The sequence below is a fragment of the Ornithorhynchus anatinus genome, chromosome 8 (assembly GCF_004115215.2).
Source record: "Ornithorhynchus anatinus isolate Pmale09 chromosome 8, mOrnAna1.pri.v4, whole genome shotgun sequence".
Taxonomy (NCBI): Eukaryota; Metazoa; Chordata; class Mammalia; order Monotremata; family Ornithorhynchidae; genus Ornithorhynchus; species Ornithorhynchus anatinus.
Genome location: NC_041735.1, coordinates 36706743 through 36723216, shown reverse-complemented (window position 1 = coordinate 36723216; position 16474 = coordinate 36706743). Strand labels below are relative to the sequence as shown.

The 16474-nt window shown below is 40.3% G+C and overlaps 1 protein-coding gene across 1 annotated transcript in view; it reads right to left on the bottom strand.

The window, feature by feature from the left end:
* The window catches only part of ULK4 (unc-51 like kinase 4), a 497317-nt gene that overhangs the window by 134044 nt on the left and 346799 nt on the right, over positions 1-16474 (bottom strand). Inside the window, 1 exon segment of the mRNA XM_029071432.2 lies at positions 12412-12510. Coding sequence (XP_028927265.1) covers positions 12412-12510 — 99 coding nt within the window.

Here is a 16474-nt window from a genome sequence, read left to right as displayed (position 1 = left end):
AAAACAGTATTGTACCATGCAGACATTTACTGGCTGGAAATTTACCAAGGTTGAATAAAGTCTCCTTCAGTTGTATAGTCTAACACATCATCTGTTCGTTGAAATTATGCCAGATTCAAATAAAAGACAGTTTGTTTGAACTTCTGCACTTTCGCAACCCAAGGCATCCAAAGTACTTTAATTTTGAGCTTTGTTCTATCAGTGTTCATGAACCACAAAGCACTGAAAAATACGTGTGATCATTTCAGCTGAAATGTTTCACATAGATGGAGTTGTTTAGGGCATCTAATTTTGGAACTACAATGAAATTGACTGGAGCACCCCATGGGTGCATTATTTCAAGAAATTAATAAGGTTATTCACAAAGAGGGTTTATTATAATAAAGGATTGATGCTCATTAGATCAGTAATATGATTACAGAATATGTCAAACTAGAAGGGGCCTTTGGGAGCCATAGACAAGACAATTTTGCAAACACTAAACAAAATACAAAAGCAAAACATCATTATTCAAACTCCCAACTTTACTACATTCTTGTATTAATCACCGCATTATCAGATGAGAGTCCTTCAAAGAATGCCTAATGGTTTCTGGCTTTAAGAGGACGGTCTAGTCCTTTACACCTTAAAAAACTGTGCTCTTCAACTTCAACATGATCTAATCACCAAGAAAGCAAGGACCTTATTTTTATGCTTCACATTTCAGAAAAAGTGTGTATCATCTCTGGCCCATCTGACTAACAGGGCAGGTAGTTATCCCTTAGATATATAAAGAAATGCCCACTGAGACAAATAAATGGAGGGAGATATTCAAACAGAAACTGACTGGAATGTGAGATGAAATCAGTTTACAGGACGCACAACAAGAATCAGAAATTACTTAAGACTGGTTAAATAAAGAACTTTCCCCACCCACCTAGCATTATAGCCCCCTGAGGCCACTTAGGCTGACAAGCATAATGAACCCTAAAGTGGCCACTGTCACACCATCTGCTTCTGGTGCTTCTCCACATAGGAGCTTGAGAAACCAAATTCCGGTATTTACTGAACATATGAACACGTGTTCAAGTGACCCAAAAGCATTAGGAGAAATTACAGAACATGGACATTATCTATTGTCTTCGATATCTCAATCTTAAAGGGGACTTTGCTTCCCCAGCTTCCAACCCAAACAATATATTGTAATACGTCTTTGTCTGTCCCATTTACTAGCAATGAACGAGTGGTGAGGAACTGTACAGAAGACTCGAGGGAAATCAGTCCTTCCTGAAAAGGGCACTCTCTCTGGAGTATTGCACGCGCTGAAAGAAAAGCCTGCTCTGTCTAAATCACTGGGGAAATAAGTTTCTTTCGTACAACAAGGTCTCAGAATTAGTAGCCATCACTAAGCTCCATTACTTTAGACAGCACAGACTGTGGTAATCTCACTTCTCAGTTGTGGCTACATGGAAAAGTTTCCTAAAGATACATCGACTTTAACTCAAGAGCTCACAAGTCACATTTGCATAAAATATGCTATTTCCTGTCCTCTTTCCTACACAAATTATACAAAATTCCAAGACACAGTGCTTACATAAGCACCACACACTGGAAAATGCACAGTTAACATTCATTTCATAATACTTTGTGTATGATATCTTCTACAAATATTCCCACATACCATGAGGTAAACATGTGCCATTTAATCATTTCTGATATTTTTTATTAATTATTCAAGTTGCGTGGCACTTTTGTATTTAGCAAATGTTTGCATTAACGACCAAAATACACTGGATGCAATCGGTTATTAAACAATACTTTCCAAGAAGAATCTAGCATCACATACTCAATAGGAAGCAGGGTGGCCAGTGGAGAGAGTACAAGCTTGAAAGTCAGAGGACTTGGGGTTCTAATCTTGGCTCTCCACTTGTCTGCTGTGTGACTTTGGGCAAGTCACTTAAATTCCCTGTGCTTCAGTTACCACATATGTAAAATGGAAATTAAATCCTATTCCCTCTTACTTAGGCTGTGTGGGACAGGGATTGTGTCCAACCTGATTATCTTGTATCTACCCTAGTGCCCAGTGCGTAGAACAGTGCTTTGCACATAGTAAGCGCTTAATGAATACCATTATTAGTACAGTGACTGGCCCATAATAAGTGCTTAGCAAACACCATGAAATAAATAATTGATTAATCTTAAAATGTATTTTGCCCTCAGTGATAAATTAAGGGAAATACCAATCAGTGGATTAAATATTGAATTTTTTGTATTTACAGTGTTTCAGCATGATAGATTTTGTAATTATCTCTGCTTCCATACTCTTAAGAGCTCTGCAGTCTCATTTACATGCAATCTCAGTTCCCTACTTTGCTTCAAGTGTGTCTTTATTGATGGACTGAACCATAATTACCAAAAAATTATTCAATTTTAAAATTTTCTTCTACTCACGTTGAGTAAAAGGAAGATAAGAACAGAACAGGGGCATCTTGGCCAAACAATTATGTTGGGGATGACTTCTCCAGCAAACAGATTTACTCTTTGGTAATACGGACAACATGCAATTGTTAAGTACTTACTATGTGGACTTCCCTAAAAATTATTAAGCCTCAATTAATAAGCATATGCAGAGGGTTTTGTGATCCTCTTTTCATTAAAAAGTAAAATTATAATTTAAAATTAACTCAATTTTATTTTTAAATTATCTACTGACATTTAAACATTTAAATAACAGGCAATAATAGAATAGGTTGAGCATGACAAAATAAATCCTTCCCCTGGCCTTCTTTCCTGGGAAATGTAGTAACAACATCCACTTTGCTGGATATCTCACCTTTCTGCTTCTTAGGTCCTTCCCTTCGATCTCTCACTACCACAATACACTAATCACAGTGCTAAAATGGGGCCACGTAAGATTTTCAGTTAGAAAATTCCAACCCCGCTAAAGAAGTGTTTATTTTTATTTTTTTTTTACTTTCATGCTTTGTCCTGTTAAATCTCAATATGAGGCTAGACCAATTAATTTTTTTCCTCTGATGTCCTAGGCCTCAAAAATGTATTCGGTCTCATAAAACAAAACAAACATGCCTTCGAAACAAGTACATCAATATGCTCCCACTGTCTTAGGGAATGACACTCGAAGTTTCTTTCCCCTGGCCTCAAGCGGCATTCATTCCTGAGTGTTTCAACAGTGGCCAGACAGACTGTCAGATAATCCTATCCCTGCTGCCTGCTGGGCTATCTGTCCTCATCCAGAGGCTAAAACACATTCGCCAGGCTTGGGATAAGAGGGTGGCTAACTCCAGATTTAATCCAGTTTTCCAATTTTAGGGGCATAAAAAGAGATAAACATTTGAAATACCTGTGAAATTCAGCAGATAAACAGAATTTGGAAATGTGCCAGAGAATAAGGAAAAAATGTGTTCCGTTTATAAAAATGGAAACCTATCTTAAATGGTCATGTTCATTGTGTGCAGAAATGTTTTTTCACTTGATACGAAGTGAATTACAGCTGTCTAAAAAGTGGGGACTTTTCAAAAGTCATAAAAGTCAGCTGCCTTGTCCTCAAGCAGGATATTATGAATTGGTACTAGTGAATGTCACAAGAGATAGATTCACAAAATAAATGCTTTTAAAAAACCCCACTGATTCTTGTCCTTGTTGGGGGTTGCACGGAAAAAATATGGGTGATTAGACAAGTACATAGATGAACACAGTCTTAGCTGTAGTCAGAAAATCAGATGTTGAAAAATGATATTCATTCATTCAATCATATTTACTGAGCACTTACAGGGTGCAGAGCACTGTATTAAGCACTTGGAAAACACAGTTTGGCAACAGAGACAATCCCTACCCAACAACAAGCTCACAGTCTCTTATTTGACATATCTGTTTCAGAGGCTGAGTCATAGTTACTTATTTGGTGTCAAAAATAAGCTTTATTATAGTACTGCAGCACTATGGATGAGTGCTTGGCCTTTCTTATTCTGCGATCAAGAGAACTGTCAGCTGAACTGGGGGAAATTTTTTCATTATTGGTGACAATGTGCACTACATGACAATTCTGTGGTTGATTATTTGAGATCCTCCAATATTCAAGGCACTGAGAGGAAAGAGAATACCTCTCTCCAAGTAATACCCTATCCCTCTACTTCTATTCCTGCCCAAAATCCTCAAAAGGACTGCCTCCATTTCCTTTTCTCCAATTCCCTTCTTAATCCACTACAGTCTGGTTTGTGGCACTTTCACTCCACTGAGACTGCACTCTCCAAGGTCACCGTTAATTTCCTTGGTACCAAGTCTAATGGACTCTACTCACCCCTCATCTTCCTTGATTTCTCAGATGACTTTGAAATGCTGAAGCACTCCCTTCTTCTGGAAACATTAATAACTCAGTTCTCCTACCTTTCTGCCACTTTCTCAGTCTCTTTTCTGACTCCGCTTCCATCTTTCACCCCCAACCTACTCTACAATTCAAACTCTTGATTTTTCATTTATCTATCTTTCCAGTCTTTTCTTCCTCCCATCTGCATAACACTTGGCTTCTGTCTCCCCGTGTAGATTGTAAAATCCTTGTGGGCAGGGATCGTGCCTTTTTACCTCTGTTATTCTTTCTCAAGTACTTTAGTGCAGTGCTTGGCACATAGTAGGTGCTCAGGAAATACTATTAATTGATTGGGGGCTTTCAATCTTTCGTAGAGGCTCTCAGGTTTAATTTTGAGTTGCCTTGAACACAAAATTGGGTAAGAAATTCAACTGGAATTTCAAATTATAACCAGTTTAATGATAAGAACTTTAAAAATCACACCCCTACTTTATATAACCAGCCAAGAGACAAGTGTTAAAAAAAGAAAAAAATCAAGCAGGGACTTCCCTCTACTATCTTTTTATTTTCAAACGATTAGGATAAAGGCAAGTAACACTTCTGGAATTTTAGCAGGGGTAATTTATACAACACCAAGAGGACCAGGTGGTTGACTACTTCTGCTAATTTCTCCTGAAGCCTTTAATGCCCCAGAGAGACCAGTGAGCCCATCCAAGTACACCGTCGCAGCATTAACTACAACTGGACTTAGAAAACTGCCACTTCTGACTGAAGACAGAGGACGCTCTTTAGTTGGTAACTTGTTCAAGGATAGGCATAAACTCTTTGCAACAGTATGACAGACTCTTCTTCCAGGAGGCAGCCAACATCTTTGTGACAGACTAGAGAGGTGTTGAGGGTACCTGAAGTGTGTGATGAGCTCTGGATTTCCCCATCCCATTCTGAATTACCCCATGACTTTTCATGATCAGAGAGTTAACTGCCACTGGAGCTTGTGATTAGAATAAAATGGCAGAATGCAGTCAAAGCAAAAATGGCTGACCTCCCTACCTCCAGTCTCTCCCCTCTCCAGTCCGTACTTCATCCACTCTGCTGCATGGATTTTTCTAAAAGAATCATCCTGCACACAACTTCCCACTCATCAAAACCCACCAATGGTTGCCTATCCATCTTTACATCAAATAGGAACTTCTCACCATCAGCTTTAAGGCACTAAATCAGCTCTCTTTCTGACCTTACTCCTCTTCCTCTAAAACATGGCCTGCATAATATGCTCCTCTAATACCAATGTACTTATTATTCCTTGATCTTGTCTCTCTTGTCACTGACCCCTTGCTAACTCATGCACCTTCATAATCACCATTCTCCTTATCTTCAAAACCCTTCTAAAATCATATGTCTTCCAGGAAGCTTTTCCTGACTAATCTCACATCTTTTCATCCTATTCTCTCTCTCTTTCCTGCATTGCCTATGCACTTGGGTCTTTATCCCCTAAGCACTTTGATACCCTCCCCACCACTACAACATTCAGACGTTATCCCTCCTCTTTAGGGGTTTACAGTCTAGTGGTGGGAGACAGACACTAAAATAAATTACATAGGGGAAGTATCATAGTTAAGAGAAGCTAAAGAAGTTAGGGACAATTTAGAGAAACAGCATAGCCTAGAGGTCAGAGCATGGGCCTGCCAGTCAGAAGGACCTAGGTTCTAATCCCACTTCTGCCACTTGTCTGCTGTGGGATCTTGGGCAAGTCATTGGGCAACTTCTCTGTGTCTCAGTTACCTCATCTGTAAAATGAGGATTAAGACTATGAGCCCTACGTGGGACAGGGACTGTGTCCAACCTGATTCCTGTACCTACCCCAGAACTTAGTACCTTGCCCGGTTAAAAAAAAAAGTTAAAGGAGTAAAAATCCTGGCCCTCAGTTTTAAAAGCAGCTTTAAAAGGAGCTTACAATCTAATGGAATTTTAACAACAGCCGATAGTAGTGAGGGCTACTGTCGGCTGTTGTTAAAATTCCATTAGATTGTAAGCTCCTTGCGGGCAGAGATTGGATGTATTTATTCTGTTGTACTCTCCCAAGTGCTTAATACAGGATTCTGCATACAGTAAGTGCTCAATAAATACCAATGATTATTAAAAAAACTAATTGTCATGGACATCCACACAGTAAGACCGTGGAAGAGCAGGGGTTGAAATAATGTGGAACAAATATAAATTTAATTTGAAAGCTCCCGCTTCTACCAGAATCCAAATTTAACAAAATGTAAATGATTAATAAAATGGAGAGCCTAGAGAAAATGATTTTCATTCCCTCCAGCGAGGAGAGCTATACACAGTACATAATAATTTGAGAAATGGTACAAAGAAAAATTTTCATTACCAGGCCAGAAACATGCACTTACTTATAATAGGTAATTATCACATAAACATTAGATAGTGTGGGAGAAAATTTCTTGCTCTGCAAAACATCTTCTAAATTAATAACTTAAAGAAAATAGAAAAGAATACATCGAAATCAATTTTGACTGCACTTATTAACTTGTTTTGGCAGCTTAATTTTCCACAGTTTTTTTCTAAACAAGAAAATATGATCCCTGTAATGAGAGCAGATAAATGACACGATCATTGACAAAAGCAGAAAAGTGGTTAGGAGAAGAATGAAAGAACTGGCAGAGGTTGTTTCAGCCCTTTAGTGATCTCGTAGAAAAAGTGGTTGCTATTTCGAGAGAATGCTAGGAACTAGTATATTCACATATATCATAAGAGTGGAGGGTGTATCTTTCCTAAAGGAGGAAGCATGAAATAAGTAGGCAACAATAATCAAAACCAAAAGACCAAAACAAAACATTATAGGGTGGAGAACATCTTCAACATCAACAAATTACACGCAGAAAAAAGAAAAACAGATGATGTTCTGCATAACTGAAGTCAAAGTTTTTTGAGAAGAGGTAGCCAGCTCTTGCACTCTCTTGTATCATTAAATGTACAGTAATAAGAGGCCCAGATAGCAAGCCAGTAATAATAATATTAATGCTATTTCTTAAGCACTTACTATTTGTCAAGCAAGTTACTAAGCACTGGTAGATACATGATAATCAGGGCAAACAAAGTCCCTTTTCAACATGGGGCTCAGAGTCTACATGGAAGGGATAACATATATTGAATTCTCATTTGACAGATGTGGAAACTGAGGCATAGGAAAGTTAACTGGCTCATCCAAGGTCACAGAGCAAGCAAGGGGTGGAGTTGGGATTAGAACTCTCACCCAGGCCCCTGTCCTACCAATCAGGCCATATTGCATTTTTAATTTCCTATTTTTTAGGAAGATGATATGCTTTACATATTATTATCAAAATGGATTACCTTAATTTTCAGGGGAAAACGTCATTTTAAACCAGGAGATTCTTTGTATAGCAACGTACTTTACAACTATACACAGAATTCACATTGTTAACATACTCGATTTATTATGTTGCATAAAGAGATTTCATAGCATTCGAGGGTTAGAGTGGTTCTTAAGATGCTTCTAGTCAAGATGCAGGAGTTTCAGTAAGGAACTTCACTGATCGCATCCCACATTGAAAATAATGTCTTGTATATTCTAATCCAACACTCTCATGAAAAGAGATTCCACATGTTTCTTTCAAAACCGGTTCAAAAATCTCCATGAATTTCATCTTTAGCAAGGATATTTCTCACAGCTGCCTTACTATTATGATAATTATTAATAATATGTAGCCATACATGCTTGCTACACTGCTCATGTGGGGAAATACAGTAAAAGTCTTAACCTTGATGACTTTAAAAATTAATGGCACAGGGATAACAAGTCAGATGAGAAGGTGCATGGCATAGTAGATACAGCATGGGCCTGGGAGTCAGAAGGTAATGGGTTCTAATCCTGGCTCTGCCACGTGTCTGCTGTGTGACCTTAGGCAAGTCACTTCACTTCTCTGTGCCTCAGTTCCCCCATCTGTAAAATGGGGATTGAGACTGCGAGCCCTTCATGGGACAGGGACTGTGTCCAATCCAATTTGCTTGTAATCACCCCGGCACTTAGTACAGTGCCTGGCACATAAGCACTTAAAAAAATACCACAATCATTATTATGTGCATACAAAGAAACTATAATATTAATCTTGATATAATTCTTTGAGTGAATTGGGTGACTAGAAAATTCCTGGAAGAGCTGGAGAGACTGGAATGCAGAGTAAGAAATAGGCTTGATTTCAGGATGAAAATGATAGTGAGTCTAGCGAAGAGTATTACTACCTAGGTAGTAAGAGTAGTTATAATAACAATATTACTACTACTATTAATAATGATGGTATTTGTTAAGCACTTACTGTGACAAGCACTGTTTTAATTGTGGCAATTAAGCACTTACTATTTGCCAAGCACTGTACTAAAGCACTGGGGCAGTAACAAGATAATCGGGTCAGACAGAGTCCCGGTCCCATGTGGGGCTCACAGTCTAAGCAGGGAGGGGAGACCAGTGTAGGGGGTGGGGAGGAGGGCAAAAAGGGATGTAAAGGGAGGGTTTGAAAGTAGAAAATGCAAGATGTCTTTTTTTTTCCACAGAAGCATGAAGGAATGTCAAAGTAGCTCAAAACAAGAGAAAGTTTCAAGTGAGGTGGTGGAAGAGGAAAATGCCCTTAGAAGTGGCATTGTGAGTTTATAATGTAGGAGATAGTAATGTAAAAAGGAAGACCAATGCAAGGACTAGCAAGAATTTTTCCTTTTCCCATTTTTGGTGCCAGGGGTGGATGAAGCCTGGGGACTTTGCAGGGGAAGGGGGTGGGGAGCAAGTTGCCCCCAAAGCCGCTCTTTATTAGTAGATTTTTGAGGCACTTTTGCTTGCTTCAGTGCCATTCTGCTACTGGACCCTGGTGTCCCCTGGGGCTTCTGCCTCTGAGTCAAGGCATCATTGCACAGGACATTGGCAGAAGGTATGACAGCAAAAGATTGGGGGTGTTTGTGTGGATGGTGCTTGAAGATGGAAAAGCTCTGATTCCCATGCCAGGAGCAAGGAAACACCAAGCTAGAATGTCTTGAAGTATCACTCCGGTTCATGCATGCTGTGAGTTACTGAAAGTGATCCTGTTGCTAGGGGGCCTATTCAAGGAAAAAATCAATATCTAAGCAATTGGAGAAAAAGTAAAGGCTGCATTTGGAAGATGGTATAGGGTAATAAATGGCATGACCTGCCCAGCTGTGAGCGAAAAGGGGAGGATGCAGCAAATTCAGTGCAGAGCGACAATCAAATAATTCTGAAAAAATGGTGGTGACTGTCTACTGATGTTGATGATTAACAACATGGTGCATAAGAAGAATGGATGAAGTTCAGAGGAAAGATGCTAAGCTCTGTCTGTCAATTAATGGCTTATTTAGGCTAAAGCCCAGTAAATCTTTAAACAGAAATATCATATCCATCTCAATTCAAAGACAACCGCTTGGACCAGTCACGTACTTAAAGTCAGTCGACCGACTCCGGATTTCGACTTTGGTAGAAGCGTATGCGGCCATTTAACAGACAATATTTTCCTGTGCAGACAAGCCCGTCTGCTCCAGGCTCTCCAAAAATGACAGTCTCGTGTCTGTATTCCTCATCTACTTTAGGACTATCAAGCTCACTCCCAAGGCAACACATGTTCCGCTTCAGGGTAGAGAATCGAAACTCCATTTCAAGTTTCAGCAATTGCACCATTGCCAGAATTTTTTTTTTCCCTCTATTAATGGTTTGTTACGGTAGTTAGGTTTATTGGGACAGAAACACGCTCAACAAACAATTCTGAGGCTGACCCTCCTATATTTCTGCAGGGAGGGAGACAGAGCTAGGGGAGTCTGCTTCTTTCAGAGCACTGAGCCCAAATCTTCCACACTGCCATCAAACAAGGCCAACAGGGCACCAACACTGTAATGAAACCGAGGCTCATCAGACATTTATGCTGCCATGCTGGCATTCTTCAGGACTGTCTTCATTAGTTATATATCTTAAGTTTGTTAAGGGACTGAATATTACTACGTGATGGGGACATGTAAAATTACTGCCTTCCTTTTCCTTCTTGAAAAAGAGAAGATTTGTGAAGTGAGGACTTCTACCTATTTTTTCCTTTAGTGGCATCTTTCCTATTGTGATTCTCCTTCCCCAGCATGGAAATGGGGAAACTTGTCCTTCTAAACTCCCAAGTATTTTTTCTAAATGGTGGTTTGTTTTTTTTTAAATAATGGTATTTGTTAGGTACTTAGTACTTGTCAAGCACTGTTCTAAGCGCTGGGGTAAATACAAGCTAATCAGGTTGGCTCACTGTCTTAATCCCCATTTTACAGATGAGGTACTTGAGGCTCAGAGAAGTTAAGTGATTTGCTCAAAGTCACATAGCAGACAGGTGGTGGCCCCAGGTTTAGAACCCAGGTCCTTCTGACTCCCAGGCCTGTGCTCTACCCACTAGGCCCGCTGCTTCCTTTCCCTTGCTTTTCTGGGAGGAGCAACTCAAAAACAAAATTGTTTGTATGGCAAGCAGGCCTTTCAAGTAGGAAGTTACCCATTTGCTTTCTGGCAAGGGCAACAAAATAGACATTCTACTGATCAGTTCCTATCACTTCCTATCTTATCTTGCTTATCTCCTACTGCAACCCAACCCAGCCCGCACATTTCAATCCTCTCATGCCAATCTACTCACGGTACCGCAGCCTCCTTTTTTTCCATGGCTGACCCCTTACCTGTGTTATCCCTCTGGCTTGGAACTCCCTCCCCAATCATACCTTACAGACCACCACTCTCCCCAGCTTCAGAAATCTACTAAAATCATGCCCTCTCCAAGAGGCCTTCCTTGATTAGGCCCTCATGTTCTCCATTCACCCTTCCTTCTGCATCAACTATGCACTTGAGGCTCTACCTCTTAAGCACATTGATTTTCATTCCAAATCCAAAGCAATTATGTACATACTCATCTGAAATTTCTTTTAAATGTCTGTCTCCCCCTCTAGTCTGTAAGCTGCCTATGGGCAGAAATCTTGCTTACCTACATACTCTCCCAAGCGGTTAGTATAGTTCTCTGTCCACAGTAAGCTCTCAATAAATGTTGTTTTATGGATTTAATGATGACTTTATGATTCCCTTCAACTTGGATATTCTGATAAAATAACCAAAAATAAGTAACAACCACCCAGATGAGGCTATTTATTACTGGGTAGGTAAACTGATGGTAAATAATTCCATTTTGGAAGGAAGTACTAAGCCCTCTGAGACACAGATTATTAGATCAGCAGTACAGATGAAAATTCAGTTGGTATCCTGCCAATGGAAAGACCAATTTGATAACTTTACTAAGTGCAAAAAGCATTAAACTTACCTTAGTTTGCATTTTCTGAAAATGTGAGAGTCATTTCTTTAAAGATTTTCTAGCCACAGTATTAATGCGGCAAGGATGTTGGCCAGTTATCAAAAACACCAGACCGAATAAATATTAAGAGTATCTGACTGATCACCATCGATTCTACCCCCATTTCTGAGGCGAAGCAGAAACATCAAAAAGAGAGCTGGCCCTGAAAGTGTTTCAGGGAGGAGCAGAAGGGCAGAGGTTGGGGGAGAGAGGGCTGAGAGTAGGCTAGTCAAGCCAGCTTTCCCACAGAAAGGTCCCTTGCTGACTTTCCTTGTCCCTTTCCCCCCATCAACCTCCCGTGGGCTACTCTTTTCTCTAATTACGACTTCACTGCATCCTCCACAATCCTTGCCCTCATTCTCTTACTATTTGACCAGGCCTATAGAAGAGTACAGTATTTACATATTGAAGAAGTGCTGGCTTCCCCTTCCCAGTTAGGTTAGCCAGGTTTTCTAATTTCGTACTTCTTCCCAAGCCCACCAAAAAGGTACTGGACTGAGAACCTACTGGAATTTAGCCCCAACTTTGTATTGACCCCGATATGAAAAATACTGGAAAATTTCTGATATTCTTCAGTAAACAGTCCTTTAGCAATGTCTCTCTACTAAAGCCCTAAAATAAATGAAAATCCAGCACTGAGCGCTGAGAGATGTGAAATTCAAATGAGGAATTTCAACTTCAGCAATATTCCAACAGACATACAAACAAGAAAATTCTTACCAGCTGAATAAGTAAGCTAATTAGGTCTGTCAGGGGTTTATTGATAAGCAGAAGGTCTTCAGCAGCCTGAGTGTCCCCTCCTGTTCCAGACTTCTGGGCCTTAAATGAGAAAGCAGAAAGAAAAAGACTCACAGTGAGAATGTTCACTTGGAATTGCACACTGCATCCATTAGATGGGGTAAATCTAAATGAGAGAAAGAGATAATTTTCTATTTACTCTGATGCTTGAGAAAATGGAGACCCCCGCCCCCCAAACAAGCAGTTGTAATCTCTTACAAGCTCAAGGTGCAAGAAGATCCATTCACACAGTCATGTCACAACCCTCATTTGTACATTAAAAAAAAATTGAGAATGGAAGCTATTTATCAAAAGCATTCCAAATATATTCACACCAATATATCGTTCTACCTACACCACTTAGGCAAGACTTGTATATAGATAACATTACTGAATATAATTGCACTGATAGTCTTGAAACATGAGTCCAGCAAGCCTTTATGCTAAAACTGAAACGAGGGAAATAAAATAGATCTATATTTTAGGACCATATTCTCACTGGAGTTCTATGATGAATAGCCGACTAAAATTACTATTTCAAAGCCTGAATGATTTAGAGGAGAGAGGAGGAATGTTGTTACAGAATCTGTGGTAGGTATACATTTCATTCATGAGAATGAAAGAAAAACCATTACCGGCTTAGACCTATGCTCCTTCAGCTCAGTATTCTCAGTTCTCCCATAATGTATGTTTTCACAATGCATTTTTGATAGAAAACTGTGGAGGAATTGGGGAATATTCTTCCAATAACAGCCATCTATCTGGAGAGAACAGGTTGCCATGGTGGAAGAAATGGCTAGTGTCAGTGAGCGTGAATATGCTATAAGGTAAATTTTCTTGAATGTGGGGATCCTTAAGAATATTGCTCCCTTGTTTTAAGAGAATTGACTATTTGGTTTCCAACAATGCAGCAGGGTGCTCAGAGTACCATATAATGGTTGCTCTCCTTGACCTCGACCCAAATATTTACAAATGAACCATCTGACATCCTTAATTTTCACTCTTGTTCATCCTTGAATTCATCCAAACCCTTTTGAACCTCTGATACCCTAATATTTAGGAATGAACCATCCAACATCCTTAATTTCCCCCTCTTGTTCATCCTTGAATTCATCCAAACTCTTTTGAACCTCTGATACTTGCAACCTGTCCAACTTCCAATGGTAACAAATTTCCCTATACTTTTCACCTACCTATGTACATTCACATTAGTCTTTGCTTCTCCTCACAGGAAGGACCAGAGCTTCCTTCCCCTAGCAAGCTCAAGTTCATTCACCAGAATGTTTTTAATAGGCATGGGTCCCCCTCCCCCTTTTTTTTGGTCAGAGGACTCTTCGATAATTAACATTTACCTGCTTTAAAATAACTTGTCCTCTCAGAACATGGTTTATCTATTCCTGAAGAATAAACAGGTATTCTTCTCAACTGTTAACTGCTATTCTCTCTTTTTCCGGTGGCTTATACTGGGTGTTGGAGTAAGAAGGGGAAAATTCTCCACAAAGTAACTATTGCAGTGTTCTCTTAGAAGAGCAAGGCCTTTCAGTTCCAAACTAGTGATTTCCTAATCCCTGAAGCAGGAGGTGTGACAGGTCATCAATCTATAAGTATTTTTTTCTTTTGACTTTAATATCCTTTTTCCTCTTATCAGTGAGCAAGTTTCCTTCTTGGAAAACATAATACTAGTTTTGAAAAGGAACAGGGGAAGCTGATGAGATGATCATTCGCCCTGGATATGTGCATAAACTTTGATTGGCTTTAAAAGACCAGGAAAGCCAATGGGTACTGCATTCCTGATGCTCGCATATCCTCCGTATACACATAGTGACGATGACTCCTCCTCCAATTGCAGTTCATTTCTATGTCCTTCTAGCCAGAGATGCCACGAAATTTAGAGGAATATGTCCTGTTTTGGCAGTCACTGGTGTTCTAGTTCAGGCCAGTTCCATCTTCCCAGCCCCTCAACCCTCTCAGGCTGTCTCCCAGACCACTTTAAGGTCTGCCAGCCTAGGAAATCCCATTAAATGGCAAAATGGAAAATAATCCCCTTTCATCAAGCCAAGCCATTCCTGAGATCCCACTTCCCCTCTTTATCAAGACCGATGTGGTCTCCAGAGACTTTAAAAGTTACATAAAATGGTGGCAGGAAGACAGGTTGAAGAATGACTCAGTAAACAGGGGTTAACTTGCAACAAAGCCAGTAATGAATTTCCAACATCTTGCAGTCCCTAAATATCCAGAATAAGGGGCATCTAACACAGCAATAGCATTTGTTACTGAGGGTAACAGATGCAAGAGATCCACAAGGCACCCAGTGAGGATGAGAGTCTGGATAAATCAGCACACCTGTGTTTTATCGGTCACACCCAACATGCACCGAGAAAATCCCACCATCAGTAGCCTTGTTTTCATTTCACTTTCCATTTCTTCATTCAATCCTATTTACTGAGCGCTCACTGTGTGCAGAACACTTGGGAGAGTACAATATAAGAGGCATCTCTCCTTTCATAAAGCACAAATATTAATTTTTAGGAACAGTCTACAAAGTCTGTGTGCATGTTTATGTTCAAGAGAGCTGAAAGGGATTCCGATTTGTAGGTGCAATTTTGGGGTTCAGAAAAGCATGGTGTAATTAATACAGCATGGATCTGGGAGTCAGAAGGTCATGGGTACTAATCCTGACTCTGCCACGTGTCTGCTTGGGCAGAGTCAATTCACTTCTCTGTGCCTCAGTTCCCCCATCTGTAAAATGGGGACTGAGACTGTGAGCTCTACGTGGGACAGGGACTGTGTCCGACCCAATTTGCTTGTAATCACCCTGGTGCTTAGTATAGTGCCTCGGACATAGAAATAACAATAATAATAATGATGATGGTATTTGTTAAGTGCTTACTATGTGCCAAGCACTGTTCTAAGCACTGGGGTAGATACAAGGTAATGAGGTTGTCCCACGTGGGGCTCACAGTCTTAATACTCATTTTGCAGATGAGGTAACTGAGGCACAGAGAAGTGAAGTGACTTGCCCAAAGTCAGTCAGCTGACAAGTGGCCGAGCCGGGATTAGAACCCCCAACCTCTGACTCCCAAGCCCGTAAGTGGTTAACAAATACCATAATTATTATTATATCCTTTTGGTGCACATATTCCCATTTTTGCTCCTGCTTGCCAGGATATTTTCAGGCTCCTCTGCTCCATGCCACAGCCAGGATGCCTGGCTGTGAATAGTAGTCAAAGGCACTGATCACTGATCCTGGAAGAAGCAGAAGTGAAGAGGTGAGAAGAGATCTAAGGCTATCATTAACACTCTGAAATCACCAAAGAGTGGAAAAATGAGCTTTTGAGAAAAACTATCAACTAGTGGGTTTTGCTTCTTTCTGTCATCTGGACCATTCCTGGAAGAGGATTCAGTAGCTCTTCAGGCTCTGATCCTTTATAGCGTCAATCTACCACCAATGATCTTTCACTGGTGGAGCAAAGCCTTTCTTGACAGTAACTATCTTTTGTATCACAAAGACTTATAACCACCACTGTGGAATAGGTAATAAGGAGTGAAACACTCACAAGAAATAGAGACTTTTCATTCTTCTCTCATGACATGCAATAAAGGAAAAGACAATATAAGCTCAGGATTTCATGAGGACTTGACAACCTTGATACAGTTTGCTCTTTGGGGGGCTCTGCAGGAGATCAACTGAGAGATGCGGCTTTGAAGCTTGTTTCCGTTCGCCAGATTCCCCCCTGGAGAGCCAGCTTGTTATGGGCAGGGAACATGTCTGCAAATCCCGTTATACCGTGTTGCTATTTGTTAAGCGCTTACTATGTGCAAAGCACTGTTCTAAGCGCTGGGGAGGATACAAGGTAATAGGGTGTCCCACGTGAGGCTCACAGTTAATCCCCATTTTACAGATGAGGTAACTGAGGCACAGAGAAGTTAAGTGACTTGCCCACAGTCACACAGCTGCCAAGTGGCAGAGCCGGGATTCGAACCATGACCTCTGACTCCCAAACCC